Below are 18,888 nucleotides of genomic sequence, written 5' to 3' on the forward strand. Positions count from 1 at the left end.
CCGCAGTGTGTACACCGTAGAAACAAGACCTCCCAAAGATGGCGGAATTTAGTTTTTTTTCCCATTTCACTCCACTTAGAATTTTTTAAAAGTTTTTCAGTACATTATAAAATACAACTTGTCAAGCAAAATCAGCCAGAACAGCGACGGTGACGGATACATATTTTTTAAAAAATTTTTTTAAGGGGGGGGGGATAATAAACCGAAAATGGAAAAAAAATAGGGCAGCGTCCTTAAACTGTATCATAGATTTGTTGATCGCCGACATTGGTGGAAATCACGTGACCACGATGGTCAGGGGGTATTTTACTGGTCTACAGCCGGTTGGCATTATAATCGTGTCTTGTAGAGCTATCTGCCACTGAGCAGCACTTCCCAAAGTGTCACCAGGTCCTTCTAGAGGCCGCTGCCACCCGTGCCCCGTCTACAGTCTGCTCTCCACACTTATTACGACTCTTCCTCGTTCTGCACTACAAGTCCCGGCATGCCTTTCGTCCTGAAAGAACTGGAGGCACTGAGTCTGCGCGTCGCAGAGGATGTTGGTCCTCGTAGTTCATTCCCAGTCTACACTGCTGACGTTATCATCCGGGTCGCCGGCGGCCGATCATGTGACAGGGGCGGGGCCGACTCCCGGAAGTGAGAGGGATGCTGATGCTGGAATAAACATGGCGCTGCGGAGTGACGGCCGCCGACTGCTGGTACTCAGCCTCCTGCTGCTGCCCCTCTGCCGGGCCCGGGTCCATCACCTTGTCCTGAAGGTACCGGCCGGAGGAGTGACGTGGGGGCAGGGGCAAGAGGTCTGGGAGAAGGGTGCCAGGAGGAGTAAAAGAGGGTTAAGATAGTCACAGAAGGGGCAGGAGGCCTGACAGGAGGAGGGAGAAGGTGATTACAGGGTCACCAGTGTGACAGGAGGAGCGAGAGGGGGTTAAGATAGTCACAGAAGCGGCAGGAGGAGGGAGAAGGTGATTAGAGGGTCACCAGGGTGACAGGAGGAGCGAGAGGGGGCTGAGAGAGTTATAGAAGGGACAAGAGGTCTGAGAGGAGGAACGCAGTGACAGGAGGGGGAACAGAGAGTGACAGGAGGAATAAGAGGGGATTTAGAGTTACTTTCTTCCTCCTGCCTGAACTCTTGTAACACAAGGTCTGTGAACCTGAAAAGAGGAAGTGGGTGTGAGGCGGGTGACAGATGGGCGAGAGCGGTGCCAGGAGAGGGAAAGTGGCAGGAGGGTGAGGGGAAAACACGGCTGACAGGAACCGAGGAAGTGAGTGACAAGATAACAGAGAGTGGAAGGCCGGTGACAGGAGGTGGGGGAGAGGGGCAGGCCGGTGACAGGAGGTGGGGGAGAGGGGCAGGCCGGTGACAGGAGGTGGGGGAGAGGGGCAGGCCGGTGACAGGAGGTGGGGGAGAGGGGCAGGCCGGTGACAGGAGGTGGGGGAGAGGGGCAGGCCGGTGACAGGAGGTGGGGGAGAGGGGCAGGCCGGTGACAGGAGGTGGGAGAGAGGGGCAGGCCGGTGACAGGAGGTGGGAGAGAGGGGCAGGCCGGTGACAGGAGGTGGGAGAGAGGGGCAGGCCGGTGACAGGAGGTGGGAGAGAGGGGCAGGCCGGTGACAGGAGGTGGGGGAGAGGGGCAGGCCGACGACTGGGGGTGATGTTCAGCAGGCGAGAAATGTGATGGGAGGGGCCCCCGCTGGGGGGGATGGGGAGGGCGAGGGGCCCCGCTGGGGGACGAAAGTAACAGAAGGGCAGTAAATGTTGCCGTCGGTAAGTGACGGGGTGATGAGGGGAGTCGGGGGGTTGTTGGCGCTGTGCGGGCGGTACCCAGTGACCCCGTCTTTCTCCCCGGGGGGTTGCTGGCGCTGTGCGGGCGGTACCCGGTGACCCCGTCTTTCTCCCCGGGGGGTTGCTGGCGCTGTGCGGGCGGTACCCGGTGACCCCGTCTTTCTCCCCGGGGGGTTGCTGGCGCTGTGCGGGCGGTACCCGGTGACCCCGTCTTTCTCCCCGGGGGTTGCTGGCGCTGTGCGGGCGGTACCCGGTGACCCCGTCTTTCTCCCCGGGGGTTGTTGGCGCTGTGCGGGCGGTACCCAGTGACCCCGTCTTTCTCCCCGGGGGTTGCTGGCGCTGTGCGGGCGGTACCCGGTGACCCCGTCTTTCTCCCCGGGGGTTGCTGGCGCTGTGCGGGCGGTACCCGGTGACCCCGTCTTTCTCCCCGGGGGTTGCTGGCGCTGTGCGGGCGGTACCCGGTGACCCCGTCTTTCTCCCCGGGGGTTGCTGGCGCTGTGCGGGCGGTACCCGGTGACCCCGTCTTTCTCCCCCTCTACAGGATGACCCGCGGCAGAAGGTTCGCCTGAACACGTTTGGTTTCTTCACCAATGGCTACATGAATGTGACGGTCAGCGGGCTCTCAGTGAAGGGGCCCAGCGACCATGCGGAGGCGGACAGCCGGCTGGTGAGTGGCGGTGGCCGCTGTCGTCACCATTTGCCTCTTCAGGGGGCGTTTCACCTCTTTTTCCCAAATCCTCTGTCGGGCCGCCCTTTTATCTGCTGCCCTGTTACCCCTTGGACCGATTCTCCGTCATTCTGGGGGGGCCCTATTTTCGGGGCGCCTCGGCTGTCCTTGCGTGTTCTTATTCTTCTGTTCTTCTTCCGCAGTTCGGCTTCAGCTTGGACCGAACCAAGAATGATGGATTCTCCTCGTATCTGGTGAGACTTCCGGCTTACTCCATGATGGGGGGGGGGGGGGGGGGGGGGACTTACAGCTTGGGGCCCCTGGAGCTGGCCCCTCCTCCTGTCCTGCACTTACTACAGCGGCTTATAAAGACAGATGGTGCCAAATCGGAATCCGAAATCCTCCGCTGGCTCATCAGAAGCGCCAGTCCTGTTCCCCCAATGCTTTACACTGCAGCGCTGATCACTGACTCCACTTGTATTATATGTTGCAGTCCACTTCCTCCTCGTAGGGTGATTACATAACTTTCTGCCTTTTCTTTACAAGGACCAAGAGCTCCATGACTGCATCCTAAAGAAGATGGACAGCCGCCCCAAAGACGCCGCCCTCCTGCTGCTCAACTTCTCCGCTAGAACGTGAGTGGTTTTTTTCTTCTTCTTTTTTTGCAAACTTTATTTAGCTGTGTGAACGTCTTCACGCCTGTTACTTCCTCTTTCCTCCCCCGCAGCGTCTGTCTGAGCACCGCAGATGACAACCTTCTACCCCACATCGCTTTCACCACCCCCAAGAAGAGCAACAAAAGTTCGCCCACTCCGATCCCTCCAGAGAAGAAGTTGGAGCCGGAGCCTCCGCAGGCGAAGAGAGAGCGCAGAGACACTGGTAACGCCTGAGCTGCTGCAGATCTGCTTAGTCAGGGTCTGTATAGCGCATGCATTGTTGGAGATGTAGTGTTTAGTGTATCGCACTGCTGTACCCCGTCTCTTGTAAACCTCCCATAATGCATCCCAACAAGTAGCAGAGAGCTGTAGTAAAGGCTACATCTTCCACAATGCAGGGCAGCGGGAGGCAGTTTACTATTATTTACATGGCAGGGCATTTATACAGACCGAGCGTTACCGACGCTGAAAAAAAGCGTAGCGTTAACTCTTTCATGCCCCAGGGTCGTGGATGCTCCTGCGACTTATTCTGCAGTTCTGATATTCCCATTTTCCGAAAAAAATCATAACTTTTTTTTTTCTTTCTAGCAACATGGCTGCAGGAGGGTTTGTGTCTTGCTAGACGAGTTGTGGTTTCCAGCGGTACCGTGTAACGTGTGCCGTACAATGCATTGGAAGCCTTTTTAAAAATTTTTACACGCTTTCTTCCAAATACAGCACCACCCTTGTCCGTGGGTTGTGTCTGGTATTGCAGCTTAGTTCCCATTCACTTCAAGGGAGCTGAGCTGCAATACCGCACACAACCCTATGGATAAAGGTGGCGCTGCACTTGGAAGAAAGCGGCCATGTTTTTCTAATCCTGGACTTCCCCTTTAATAATGAGATAGTTTGAAGAGTAGCTGTACTTTCACTTGGGAATGCTTTTGCCCCATCGTCTGCTTTCGGCTTCCCCTGCCTGGCAGCTGAAGATGGACCCATATAGCTCTATATGAGGGCGTCTTCAGCTACCAGATGAAGCTGAAAGTGGCCAACGGAGCGAGCAGTCCGGAGCGAAAGTGCAGCTACTCATTAATGAATTGGACCTTTTATGAATGCAGCAATAACACTTTTTTTTTTTTTCCCTGCATTTTTTGATGTGACTGGGAAAAGGGTTTTTTAGCAATGCGGTTCTTCCTGCTGAGACCCCCGCTGTTCGCTAATGCCATTTGTCTGTTTACACTGCTTTTCAGTTCTTTCTGGCAGCTAAAAGCTTCTATAGATCTGTATGCGGCGTATCTATAGGCTTCTATAGATCTGTATGCGGCGTATCTATAGGCTTCTATAGATCTGTATGCGGTGTATCTATAGGCTTCTATAGATCTGTATGCGGCGTATCTATAGGCTTCTATAGATCTGTATGCGGCGTATCTATAGGCTTCTATAGATCTGTATGCGGCGTATCTATAGGCTTCTATAGATCTGTATGCGGCGTATCTATAGGCTTCTATAGATCTGTATGCGGCGTATCTATAGGCTTCTATAGATCTGTATGCGGCGTATCTATAGGCTTCTATAGATCTGTATGCGGCGTATCTATAGGCTTCTATAGATCTGTATGCGGCGTATCTATAGGCTTCTATAGATCTGTATGCGGCGTATCTATAGGCTTCTATAGATCTGTATGCGGCGTATCTATAGGCTTCTATAGATCTGTATGCGGCGTATCTATAGGCTTCTATAGATCTGTATGCGGCGTATCTATAGGCTTCTATGGATCTGTAGGCGGCGTATCTATAGGCTTCTATGGATCCGTAGGCGGCGTATCTATAGGCTTCTATGGATCCGTAGGCGGCGTATCTATAGGCTTCTATGGATCTGTATGCGGCGTATCTATAGGCTTCTATGGATCTGTAGGCGGCGTATCTATAGGCTTCTATGGATCTGTAGGCGGCGTATCTATAGGCTTCTATGGATCCGTAGGCGGCGTATCTATAGGCTTCTATGGATCCGTAGGCGGCGTATCTATAGGCTTCTATGGATCCGTAGGCGGCGTATCTATAGGCTTCTATGGATCCGTAGGCGGCGTATCTATAGGCTTCTATGGATCCGTAGGCGGCGTATCTATAGGCTTCTATGGATCTGTATGCGGCGTATCTATAGGCTTCTATGGATCTGTATGCGGCGTATCTATAGGCTTCTATGGATCTGTATGCGGCGTATCTATAGGCTTCTATGGATCTGTATGCGGCGTATCTATAGGCTTCTATGGATCTGTATGCGGCGTATCTATGGGCTTCTATGGATCCGTAGGCGGCGTATCTATGGGCTTCTATGGATCCGTAGGCGGCGTCTCTATGGGCTTCTATGGATCCGTAGGCGGCGTATCTATGGGCTTCTATGGATCCGTAGGCGGCGTCTCTATGGGCTTCTATGGATCCGTAGGCGGCGTCTCTATGGGCTTCTATGGATCCGTAGGCGGCGTCTCTATGGGCTTCTATGGATCCGTAGGCGGCGTCTCTATGGGCTTCTATGGATCCGTAGGCGGCGTCTCTATGGGCTTCTATGGATCCGTAGGCGGCGTCTCTATGGGCTTCTATGGATCCGTAGGCGGCGTCTCTATGGGCTTCTATGGATCCGTAGGCGGCGTCTCTATGGGCTTCTATGGATCCGTAGGCGGCGTCTCTATGGGCTTCTATGGATCCGTAGGCGGCGTCTCTATGGGCTTCTATGGATCCGTAGGCGGCGTCTCTATGGGCTTCTATGGATCCGTAGGCGGCGTCTCTATGGGCTTCTATGGATCCGTAGGCGGCGTCTCTATGGGCTTCTATGGATCCGTAGGCGGCGTCTCTATGGGCTTCTATGGATCCGTAGGCGGCGTCTCTATGGGCTTCTATGGATCCGTAGGCGGCGTCTCTATGGGCTTCTATGGATCCGTAGGCGGCGTCTCTATGGGCTTCTATGGATCCGTAGGCGGCTTCTCTATGGGCTTCTATGGATCCGTAGGCGGCTTCTCTATGGGCTTCTATGGATCCGTAGGCGGCGTCTCTATGGGCTTCTATGGATCCGCAGGCGGCGTACCACCTATGGGCTTCCATGGATCCGCAGGCGGCGTACCACCTATGGGCTTCCATGGATCCGCAGGCGGCGTACCACCTATGGGCTTCCATGGATCCGCAGGCGGCGTACCACCTATGGGCTTCCATGGATCGGCAGGCGGCGTACCACCTATGGGCTTCCATGGATCGGCAGGCGGCGTACCACCTATGGGCTTCCATGGATCGGCAGGCGGCGTACCACCTATGGGATTCCATGGATCGGCAGGCGGCGTACCACCTATGGGATTCCATGGATCGGCAGGCGGCGTACCACCTATGGGCTTCCATGGATCGGCAGGCGGCGTACCACCTATGGGATTCCATGGATCGGCAGGCGGCGTACCACCTATGGGATTCCATGGATCGGCAGGCGGCGTACCACCTATGGGCTTCCATGGATCGGCAGGTGACTATCTTCAGCTGCCAGAAGGAGCTGAAAAGCATCAAATACAGCTGAAGGTCACTAGCGTTCAGCAGGGGGTCTCAGCAGTGGGATCCCCAATGATCAAAACTCTTTAACTGTTTCTGACATGTCAAAAGTTTGTGAAAAGTGCAGTTACTCTTAAAATCCAAATTTATTGGGACGTTTACACGCTGCTGTCAGAATATGATTTGAGTTCTATGATTGTGTCTGTTGCTGGCGCTTCCCAGTTGTCAAACAGCCGACACGTGTCATGTATGGAGCAGACTTGGCTCCCGAATCCACTGCATACGCTGTGGACATGTATATATGTCCTAACTGTATGGGCTGTATATGGCTGATGGGAAGGGGTTAAAGGGGTTTTCCCATTGAAAACCTTTCTCTCATCCGCAGAAATGGGGTATAAATGTCGAATCACTGGGATCTTCAGTCATCTCAAGACTGGTGCACCTCAATGGTCCGTGTGAACAGAGCAAGCGGTACGCGTTCACCGCTGCTCCATTCACTGCTATGGGACAGTTAAGATAGATGCGCTTGGCAACCTCCCTCCATCCCATAGAAGTGAATGGATAGACGGTTGAGTATGCACATCGCCGTTCCATTCTCATAGGGTATGCCAGTCTTGGGATAGCTCAGGGTCCTCACAGTTGGGTCTCCAGCAATCAGACATGGATAGGAAATAAATGTCTCTAGTAGGAAAACCTCTCTAAATTTTTTTGGGGTAGTTGGGCCTCTCGGTGCCTCTCTGCGGTGAGTAATGAGGCGCGTCACATAGTACACGGAGGCACATCTCTGGGTTCCATGTTGTTCTGACCCTACATCTTTACGTATGCTGTAGGTAAAGCAGATGGAAAAGATGAACATATTGATCCCAAGAAGGACAATGTGGAGAGTAACAAAGAGCCCAAATCGGAGTCCAAAGTGGACCCTGAGGCAGCAGCCACGGTGGTGCCCAGTGTGAAGGCTAAGGCACCAGCCAAAGTGGACCCTAAACTTGTAAAAGATGAAAGCAAAGAGCAGGAAAAAAACACGGTAAGTGGAATAGGATTAACTTTTTAGTGCATAGTAAAGGGTTTTTGGAAATTTAAATAAAGTTGCCCCGGGGGCAGATAATGGTGTAACACAATGGGGAAAAAATGTGGTCTTTAAATGTCTTGCTGCTGCGGTCCTGGGGTAGATGGCTGCAGAGGCCTGTGAAGGATGAATGGTACCTGACCGCTGCAGAGCGGAGCACCGGACATGTGAAGGGCGAGTCTTGTGTTACACGATTATCTCCTCCTCAGACATTTTTTATCTATTTGTTTTCTTAAATCTCTGAAACCCCTTTAAGATATCTTCCATGCAATTGGTATTTAACCCCCTGACAGTCGCATTAAAATTGGGAAAACCCTACCGAAATTTGAGTTTATCTGATGTAAATATCTTTGGCGCAGAACTCAAATTTCTGCCTTTAAGAACTTGTTACTCCACCGAGGTGGGTGAACAGAACGGACCTAACCTTTCTGTTGTCTGCCCTAACCTCTGAAGAAAAGGAGACCTGTTCCAGTGTTAACCTGAACGCGGCCCACCAGCCATAGTGTCTCCCCTCCCTGTCACCGGAACGCTCCCTTCATCACTAAAGACAGGTGAGCGCCAGGGAGGAGACAGCGGAACACCTTGTCTGGATAAAGGGGTAAGTATGCTCTTCCCTACCTGACAGAGGTAAGTATTGGTCACTTACCCTCTGTCCCCTCTCCCGTGGACAATTGTGGGGGCTGCATACTCTGCAGGAGGGTTTGGATACCCTGCTGCTGGGATTGGTTCTTCGGGCCCTCCTCCTATTCCATGATGTTCCCAGTTCTGGGGTCATCGGCTCAGCCAGGGCTCCTCCGGGCCTCCCTGGGCATCCACGGCGATACTGGATAGGTTGGGCCGTATGTCCAGTCCACCCTTTTAGAATGCATCTGATGGAGACGAATCAATTTTGCAGGGCTGCTCCCGTGGTAGACCACTAAAGAGGTTTAGCCCTTTTTGCTCAAGGCAATAATCAAGGTCTCCCACATTGTCCTCCCGTTCGGCGCCTCCCAATGTGCGCTCAGCATTTTACGCCAGACACAATAGTCACTCGGAGGGCAAAATGTCTGCATTTCCCTCTTGATTCTCATCTGGATGAGGAACAGGCTTGGTGGATAGCCTAATAGTGGCTGTAACGGACACCCGGCAGGTATCAGACCGGACACCGACTACGTCTCCTAAGACTTTTCCTCCTCATGAGGACTTTGACGATGTGTTAACCAGGGTGCTCGATCATGTATCCCTTCTGGTCGGTTTCACCAGTATTGGATACACCAGTGTCCCGTTTGACGAAGCATACCGCTCTTCCTTTGGCGGATGCTTAGTCTTTTTAAAGACAACGTGTGACAGGAAGATTGAATTCCTAGCTAAAGCTAGGACCAGTAAGCAGTTACTTGAGAAGAGCGATGCTCGCTCGAGTAACTGCTTTTATCCGAGCGTGCTCGCTTCATCTCTATTCGCCACTGTGTCAGAGTGTTAGGACTGATGGCCTCCTCCTTCGAGGCAGTTCCATTTAAGCAATTTCATGCCAGCCTTTCCAGTGGTCTATCCCCTCAAGGTGGGAGAGGTCCCCGAACTCCTTAGAATGCCTTTGTGGACCTTGTTGGTGGTTGGATTACCTACAGATCCTTTTGGGGTGCTCCTTTCTGACCGTCCAAAAGGTAGGTACTCACGACTGATGCCAGTCTCTCCAGCTGGGGAGGGGGGGGGGGGGTTACTGTTCAGAGCGTCAGTGCAAGACTCTTGGGCCTGATGAGAATCCACACTACTGATAAATGTGTTGGCGCTTCGGGCCGTTCCGGTCGCTTCATCACTTTGTACTGCAGGAAGGAAGGAATGGAAGTACGAGACATGAACATCCAGTAACATCCCTGTATTCTTTCCAGCCATTTCTGAAGAAGGGACTGCGTCCCCCGAAACACGTTATTTGTGCTATCAATTAATGAAGAAGAAATTGGGTTGATCCCTTTGCTTCCATGCGCTTTACATAACACGGGTTACGCCAACGGTCCATCATTTTCTCCTTTGTACAATTAAAGGGGTTGTCCCGCGAAAGCAAGTGGGTCTATACACTTCTGTATGGCCATATTAATGCACTTTGTAATGTACATTGTGCATTAATTATGAGCCATACAGAAGTTATTCACTTACCTGCTCCGTTGCTGGCGTCCTCGTCTCCATGGTGCCGTCTAATTTTCAGCTTCTAATCGCCAGATTAAATGCGCTTGCGCAGTCCGGGTCTTCTTCTTTGCTGAATGGGGCCGCTCGTGCCGGAGAGCGGCTCTGTGTAGCTCCGCCCCGTCACGTGCCAATTCCAGCCAATCAGGAGGCTGGAATCGGCAATGGACCGCACAGAAGCCCTGCGGTCCACCGAGGGAGAAGATCCCGGCGGCCATCTTCAGCAGGTAAGTAAGAAGTCACCGGAGCGCGGGGATTCAGGTAAGCGCTGTGCGGTTTTTATTTTTAACCCCTGCATCGGGTTTGTCTCGCGCCGAACGGGGGGGGGGGGCTGTTGAAGAAAAAACAAACCCGTTTCGGCGCGGGACAACCCCTTTAAGCATCTTAATATCGGGGACCTTGTGGGTTCAGATCACCAAATACATCGATGTCCACATCTATCGCTGTCTACTGACGGTGGGGAGGATGTAGATATTGATGGGGATAGTTGACCTGAAACCACACCAGGTCTCCATGACTGCACGGCGCCTTCAGTCTCTGACGCTCATTTGCCAGTATTTGCTTGTTGACTGTGAAGCGTTTAGATGCAGCGAGAAGCGAGCGATACAGCCACGATTTTATAATGCTGGCTGAAGTGAGCGACAAACGAAAACTAAACGAATTGCACGATGGCGGATGAACGAACATTTGCTCGTTCTTTAGCTGATTGGGTGCCGCTTTACATGGCCCAGTCGGGTAAATACGCGTTCTAAGGCTGCCTTCACACTTTGCTATTTTTTTTATGGTGCGGTCATTTTTCTGCATTTCTGAGCTGCAGCAAAAAACACGTGCAATTTTTAAAAAAAGTTTTTTATGCGGATCACAAACGCACACAAAAAATGCAAAATGTGAACCGCATTCACGGTTCTTGCCCGTTGTTGGTACATGTAAAAAGGCCTTGACGTCGATGGACTGACTTTTGGATCGGCCATCATGATTTGGTCAGTGGTGTCCAGATTCTGACGATTTTAGCCCAATGAGGGGGGCGTCCCCTTAAAGGTTTACCAGGCTGTTTTGCTAACTCAAAAGGCAACAAGGTTGGATACGGCTTTGAAGAAGGACAGATGGGTGGATATATAGCCATTTATTAAAATGACAAACCAATTTATGAATCATGGGGGATATTGCTTCCAATTGTATAACGATCCTCCTAGACAGAGGTTAAGTACATAAATATACTCCCAACACACAAACTGTATCCGTCTATTGACCGTCAGCTGGAGAAAGTAACAGCGAAGACGGAACCAACCCTCATCAGTACGAGCCTTCCTTCATCATCTGTCTTATCAGCTGGAGAGGTGGCAGGGAAAGGCAGAGAACTCCGGGACATTTACACTGTGCGGGTACGCCCGAACATGTGCCCAAATAAAGACCTCTAATGTCATGTCACCTGACCAACTCCTTATATACCAGTGATGGCGAACCTTTTAGAGACCGAGTGCCCGAACTGCAACTCAAAACCCACTTATTTATTGTAAAGTGCCAACACGCGAGGGGGCGGGGCTTATCACGACGTATGATTTTTACCGCCGTCGTTCTTAAAAGGACAAGGCTGTTTCAAAATAGACAGGGTGCAGATTTTGACTTCTTTTGGATGCGGAAATGCTGTGGAATTTGCCACGGAAATTTCCGCTGAGGACATTCTGCGGCATTTCCACCTCGTGTAAACATATCCCAGCAGTGATATTGACCCCCCCAAGAGCGGCCCCAGCAGTAAGGGTGACCCCTCCAGAGCGGCCCCAGTCGTAATAGTGACATCCCACATTAGCCCAGTAGTAATAGTGACATCCCATATTAGCCCAGTAGTAATAGTGACATCCCACAGCAGCCCCCAGTAGCAATAGTGACATCCCACAGCAGCCCCCAGTAGCAATAGTGACATCCCACAGCAGCCCCCAGTAGCAATAGTGACATCCCACAGCAGCCCCCAGTAGCAATAGTGACATCCCACAGCAGCCCCAGCGGCAATAGTGACATCCCACAGCGGCCCCAGCGGTAATAGCAACATCCCACAGTGGCCCCTGAAATAATAGCCCCCCCCCCCCCCCCACCTCCTCTGCTTGGCGCTGTTGCTGCCACTGAACCCAGTAGCACACTGTGACGTGCTGCCGGACACCTCTTCCCCTCCCCAGCTCTCGCGGAACCAAGTAGGAGACGTCAGAGGAGGGGGGAGGAGGATCTCGGCTCTACTCTGACATCACAGTGTGTGCCGGGATCAGCGCCGCTAGCAGCGCTGCTGAGTGAATACCAGCAGTGGAGCTGCAGCACTCCTGCCGGTATTTACTGATGTGGGGAGCGGCCAACGGCGGCGAGTGCCACCTCTGGCACGCGTGCCATAGGTTCGCCACCTCTGTTATATACTAAGAAAAATAGCCTAATCTGCTAGTCTGACCTAAACTTGCATATTTGGTTTGAAAAGAACAAAGTGTTATTAATCTGAGAACCACCACCACCTTCATTGATGAAAGACTCAGGATCAACCAAACTCCATTCCCTAGACAATGATGATGATATCACAGGATTAACAGACTCAACAGATTCATGGAGATACAATGGATGTGGACCGAGTTTAAGGAAAGCCATACAAACAGAATTGTACTTGATACAATGAACCTTGTTCTAGATAACTAAGACCAATACATTGAAGTTTGTTAGACCGCTATCTTATACAAAGAATAAACAAGTTACATTATTAAACTTTAACCAAATCCTACACCAAACAGGTTTATAGTCCACATGAGTGTTCATAGCTATTCATATTTAAGATACAACATGGAGGATGAAGGAACATCAATAGCCATTTCTATAAGATTGCGTTACACAGGTACGGCCCCATACTTGGGCTGCTGACGGCTATTTCGTGCCCACTCTCGAAGGAAAGTTGGCAAGCCGCCGTACACATTGCATGATCACCGGCCGCACCGAGCCAGAAGGTTTGGCCAGTTTAGCTCTTCTTCTGTTGGCCACCCTTGGGGTTGTGTCTGAGCCGGATACTGCTGTTTCTTCCCATTGACTTGAAAGGGAGTGCGATACCCATCACAGCCCTACGTATAGCGCTGTGCCCCCACTGCTCGGATGTAGTTGGCCTTTCCTAATCTCCCAAGAAACTCTTCTACTGGTTTGAAAGCTGAGGAATGATGCGGAGTGTAGGCATAGTAGTGGTGGAGGTAGTGGGCTCGAGTCTGGGACGTTCTTGGGGACACTTCAGGAAATTCACTTACTAACGCGGTTTGTCTCTGTCACTTCCAGTGCCATCCGATGCAGGTGAACGATCGGGTAGCCTCGTTTCAGGTACGTCACATATGTTTATAACTATCCGTGGTACATGGCGGTGATGCCAATCGCCCCCCGGGCAGTATTGGCATTTCCTGGGTGGTGGTGGTGCGTTGTGGACCGTATAGTTTGCCGCCTTCTTCTATTAATCCGTTTCCTCTTTCCTCAGTTCTCGTTTAATGTCAGTAAGCCGGAGATGGAGGGACAGTACAGCCTTTATTTCCACAGTTGCAGTAGTGAAAACCGGCAGCAGAACCGCTTCAGTCTGGAGGTGAGTGTCGCCCCCTGGAGGATTATTGAGGGTCCTTCAGGTCAGACGTGTAGTTTTACCCTGCACAGTTTTGCCTCGTCTACATTATAAGTTACTCTTGGGTTTTGTTATTTTGTTTGCTGTCATATAGATCTTCATCACCGAGCGAAATCCTGACAGCTTCTTGTCTGCAGATGAGATCCCTCTGCCTAAACTTTACATCTCCATGGCTCTGTTCTTCTTCATCTCCGGACTCGTCTGGGTTCACATCCTCCGGAAGCGCAGGTGAGGAATCTGTTCCTTATTTGTGTTGGTTATCTTACTGCATGCACCTATGTGTCAGGTCACGTCTACACTTCTGTATGTCTGTGCCAGGACTGCACACTGAATGGCCACTTGATTAGAGACCCCATCTAGTAACCATTGGACCTTCTTTGGCCTTCAGAACCAAAGCAACTCATTGTGGCGTAGATTCCACTAGGAGATGAAATCGTTCTGCAGGAATATCGGCCCCTGCGGACAGGAAGCTTCTTGTAGTTGCTGCAGATTAGATGGAGGTGCTGACATGTTCTGACCAGCTGACAGGAAGGGGTCATTAATTTGTGCTGCTTGCACCAAATTCTGACCTCCCATCAGCACGGGGCAACAGAAATCTGGATCCATCTGACCAGGATGTTCTTCTGCTGCTCAGTGATTCCTGACATCCTCCTCCGACCCCTTTTGGTCATGAGTTGTTTTTGTCCACAGAATTCCATTTCACTCGATGTTTTTGCTTGATCACACCCAGCTCTGTAAAATTTCCACGCTATTAGAACATACCCCCCCCCCCCCCCCCCCCCCCCCGATTGGCAGTGACATCCCGGCCCGGCTAGTCTAGCACCGATGACCCGGCCTCGTTGGAAGTCACTCAGATTGTTAGATTTTCCCATCTAATGTGGATTCACACTGAAACTGGATACAAAAAACTTGTCACGTGACTTTATGCTTCGGGGTCACGGGGAGACTTACAGTACAGAGAAGCTCGAATTGTGAGAGGACCAGAGTGTCTAATAAAGGGGGCTGTTCGGCGTCTGTCAGTTGGCAGCAGAGAAGCCTTATACAAAGGTGAGTTCAAGAAGATATATACCATCCTCGGTCATTCATATGGATTTGTGATTGCTGCTGGAGCCTCATCACAGAGAGAAGCTTGGAGTCGGCACATTGCAAGGAAATCTATTGCTGTTTTGGCTGAAGGCTGGAAAGTAGCATGCCTGGTTCCTGAAAACCAGAAGAGTCCATGCAAGTCACTAGGGGGCACCGCTTCTGAAACGACTCGTGGTTTTGCCTTTAAACATGACGGGGTTAATACATTTCTGATGAGTTCTTATCACAGCAATGTGAAATAAATAATGCCTCCAGTAATCCAGTGTAACGCCGGTCCTCGGGACGCTCCATCTGATAACTGCATTGTCATTTCCCAGATTACATCCCAGCCGATCTGGGATGTCATTAAGCTGCCTATACACGGTTATGTGGCTGTCGCTGAGCGGGCCCCATGACTGCAGCAGCTTGATATACCGTATAGGATAAGACTACAATAATCACAGCGTTGGAGGAGATATATATCCAAACTCTGCTAAAAGGTGAGGTTGTGGAAGACAGGTTCATGTCACAAGTCAAACACCATGGCAAAACTGAGCACAGCAAGAGGACACAAGGTAGTTCTACTGCATCAGCAAGGTCTCTCCCACGTAATGATTTCACATCTGACTGCGGTTTCATGATGCGTTGTTCAAACTCTTTGGCTAAAGCACAAATAAACTGATGTTGAGGACCGTAAACACAGAAGATGTCCTGCAGTGCTGTCAACTAAGAACTGGCAGAAACCAGTGAGGCTTGGGTACACCCATCTACTGGAAGTCTGTCCAGAAGTTGTCTTCATGGAAGAATTGTAGCTAAAAAGCTGAGGGTAGTACCAGAAGTGTCTGCAGGCGGCAGTGAAGCATGGTGGAGGGCGGTACAATAATGAGTGTCTGCAGGCAGCAGTGAAGCATGGTGGAGAGCGGTACAATAATGAGTGTCTGCAGGCAGCAGTGAAGCATGGTGGAGAGCGGTACAATAATGAGTGTCTGCAGGCAGCAGTGAAGCATGGTGGAGGGCGGTACAATAATGAGTGTCTGCAGGCAGCAGTGAAGCATGGTGGAGAGTGGTACAATAATGAGTGTCTGCAGACGGCAGTGAAGCATGGTGGAGAGCGGTACAATAATGAGTGTCTGCAGACGGCAGTGAAGCATGGTGGAGAGCGGTACAACGAGTGTCTGCAGGCAGCAGTGAAGCATGGTGGAGTGCAGTACAATAACGAGTGTTTGCAGACAGGAGTGCAGCATGGGGGAGAGCAGAACAACGAGTGTCTGCAGACGGCAGGGAAGCATGGTGGAGAAAGGTACAATAATGAGTGTCTGTGGGCAGCAGTGAAGCATGGTGGAGAGCGGTACAATAATGACTGTCTGCAGGCAGCAGTGAAGCATGGTGGAGAGCGGTACAATAATGGGTGTCTGTAGGCAGCAGTGAAGCATGGTGGAGAAAGGTACAATAATGAGTGTCTGTGGGCAGCAGTGAAGCATGGTGGAGAGCGGTACAATAATGACTGTCTGCAGGCAGCAGTGAAGCATGGTGGAGAGCGGTACAATAATGAGTGTCTGCAGGCAGCAGTGAAGCATGGTGGAGAGCGGTACAATAATGAGTGTCTGCAGGCAGCAGTGAAGCATGGTGGAGAGCGGTACAATAATGAGTGTCTGCAGGCAGCAGTGAAGCATGGTGGAGAGCGGTACAATAATGTGTCTGCAGGCAGCAGTGAAGCATGGTGGAGAGGCGCTTTATACTTTGGGGCTGCATTTTAGCAAGTGCAGTTGGGGGATTTGGTCCGGATTAGTGGTGTCCTCAATGCTGAGAACTACAGACAGATACATACCCATCATACATTACCATCAGGGAGGCGTCTGATTGGCTCCACATGTATTCTGCAGCAGGACAACAACACTAAACATCCACCAATGTCATTAAAAACATCTTCAGTGTAAAGAAGAACAAGGAGTCCTGGAAGTGCTGATTTGGCCCCACAGAGCCCTGATCTCACATCATCCAGTCTGTCTGGGATTACATGAAGAGATAGAAGGATCGGAGTGAGCCGACATCCACAGAAGATCTGTGCTTAGTTCTCCAAGATGTCTGGAACAACCTCCCTGCCGAGTTCTTTCAAAAACTGTGTGCAAGTGTACCTAGAAGAACTGAACGTAAGGGCTGATCACGCCAAATATTGATGGAATTTACATTCCTTTTTTGTGCAGTTAGCTTTGCAGTTTAATTGAGAAAAATTAAACTATTAACCCTTCTATTTCTGAAATCATTCTTCCTTTACACCATTTTTTTCTACACCTGCCTAAAACTTTTGCACAGTACGTCTAAGAAGCGACACGTTATAGACGACTTCTGTCGGACTCCTACAGTCATAGATAATAACTTATCAGCAAATTCGGAGCCCCTCCCCTCTGGCATCTACCCTGTTTCCCTGAAAATAAGACCTACCTTGAAAATAAGACATAGCATGATTTTCCAGAATTTTTGAGGATGCAAAAGGATTTTTTAGGCTTTTTGAGGATGCTTGAAATATAAGCCCTACTCCAAAATTAAGCCCTGCTAACAGTTAATTTAAAAAAGTCAATTTAAATAGTGTCCGGGGAGCTATACATGTACAAAAGTTAAACCTTTTTGAACAAAAATTAATATAAGACACTGTCTTATTTTCGGGGAAACACGGTAGCTTGTCTTGCTCCTTGCAGACATCTGACCTGAATGTAAACGCTCCCAGATCGTTAGTAATTGCTGCTTTCTGTGTTCTAGAAGTGACGTCTTCAAGATCCACTGGCTGATGGCCGCGTTGCCCTTCACCAAGTCCCTTTCTCTGGTGTTCCACACGGTAGGTGCCTTTTATACCTGGACATCACGGTGGGCTGGCTGCGACTTATCAACGCTGCAGCTCAAACTTAAAGACTAATTGGTCATTAATTTTTCCTCCTTTGTCTTGCCTCTAGATTGATTATCACTATATCGCTACTCAGGGTTATCCGATCGAGGGCTGGGCCGTGGTGTATTACATCACTCATCTGTAAGTCTGAGCCATCTATGACCTATTTACATATGGGGTGGCAGCTGCACTGTCGGGTGTATGGATATTCTCTGAGTAACTTCATGAACCCTTCTCATTACTGATCCTGAGTGGCATTCTATACTCCAATCACATCCAGAGCTGCGGTTAAGAAGGTTTTCCATCACGGTGGGCAGATAATGGTGTAAATAAATAAGGCATACTCCCATTTCCAATGGTCGGCCCCTATCCAGCACCTCTGGCCCGATCCCGAAAGTGACTGCAGCAGTCACGTGACCGCTCAAGTCACTTGTCTCTTTGGGCATCTCTATGTGACCATTGAGGCCTGTGATTGGTTTAACTGTCACATGTGCAGTGAAGGGAAATGACCGCTGCATTTACTTCTGGGATCGGCCGGCGATGGAGGAAGCCATTGGACTGGTGAGTGTGGCTTTTTACACTGTTTTATACCATTATCTGCCCCCCTGTGACTTTTTATGTTGGAAAACCCCCTTAACAGTTTGCTGACTGCCACTTAAAGGGATTTTACAGATTTACATTCCCGCCCGATCTGACTTTGAATGTGGAGCGGTGTAGCTGCATGCCGGGTGGCCAGGATGTGAAGGCAACCATCTGATGTCTAGCGAGTGTTGTACTCGGGTGCTGTTAAAGGGGTCCCACAAAGGCCATTTATTCTTTATCCACATGATAGGGGATCATTTGCTGACCGGTGGGGGTCCAACCGCTGGGACCTCCACCGAATGAAAGAACAGGAATCAAGTGTGTCTAGGAGTGAACAAAGTGTTGGTGCACGTGCCGGACCCCCGCTCCAGTGTTAACTGGACGCATCGACCCCGTTCTCAGCATTGCTGGGGGTTCCAGCGGTCCTGTGGGTAGGGGATAACTTGCTTTTATGGGACACTCCCTTTTAATTGGAGTCAGACGCATGCATCGTATTCGTTGCACATCGCAGTCTGATGGCCCAGTTGGCGACCGTCTCTCCCAATTTAAATCTGAATATTACCACAAGGTATCGTGTAACTCAAGATCAATAGCCGATCCTCACATGTTGCTTGCCGTTATTCGTAGCCCTCTGGTAATTTGCCCCTCGGTTACTGGAATAGAGAATATCTGATAACCTCAAAGCCTTTTCCCATTAGCTCCGATGCTAACCGTAAGGCTCATTACCTGACAGGTTGAAAGGAGCGCTGCTCTTCATTACCATCGCTCTGATAGGGACGGGCTGGGCCTTCGTCAAACACATCCTATCAGATAAGGATAAGAAGATCTTCATGATTGTGATCCCGCTGCAGGTGAGGACTTGTTACCGTTATGCTGTTTTCATCCTCGGGCTTCCATGTGTTGCATGTCCCA

General features: G+C 50.7%; 1 protein-coding gene across 1 annotated transcript in view; it reads left to right on the forward strand.

Moving 5' to 3' along the window:
• The first annotated feature begins 605 nt into the window (after window positions 1-605).
• GPR107 (G protein-coupled receptor 107) overlaps window positions 606-18,888 on the forward strand; it is a 42,644-nt gene continuing 24,361 nt past the window's right edge. Inside the window, exons 1-12 of the mRNA XM_066580225.1 lie at window positions 606-758; window positions 2,322-2,447; window positions 2,651-2,701; window positions 2,994-3,082; window positions 3,175-3,326; window positions 7,437-7,630; window positions 13,118-13,159; window positions 13,311-13,412; window positions 13,543-13,676; window positions 17,271-17,346; window positions 17,462-17,535; window positions 18,710-18,827. Of these exons, the coding sequence (XP_066436322.1) occupies window positions 666-758; window positions 2,322-2,447; window positions 2,651-2,701; window positions 2,994-3,082; window positions 3,175-3,326; window positions 7,437-7,630; window positions 13,118-13,159; window positions 13,311-13,412; window positions 13,543-13,676; window positions 17,271-17,346; window positions 17,462-17,535; window positions 18,710-18,827 (1,251 nt within the window). The 5' untranslated portion in view covers window positions 606-665. The remainder of the gene's footprint in view (window positions 759-2,321; window positions 2,448-2,650; window positions 2,702-2,993; window positions 3,083-3,174; window positions 3,327-7,436; window positions 7,631-13,117; window positions 13,160-13,310; window positions 13,413-13,542; window positions 13,677-17,270; window positions 17,347-17,461; window positions 17,536-18,709; window positions 18,828-18,888) is intronic.

This window comes from Eleutherodactylus coqui, chromosome 10 (assembly GCF_035609145.1).
Source record: "Eleutherodactylus coqui strain aEleCoq1 chromosome 10, aEleCoq1.hap1, whole genome shotgun sequence".
NCBI lineage: Eukaryota > Metazoa > Chordata > Amphibia > Anura > Eleutherodactylidae > Eleutherodactylus > Eleutherodactylus coqui.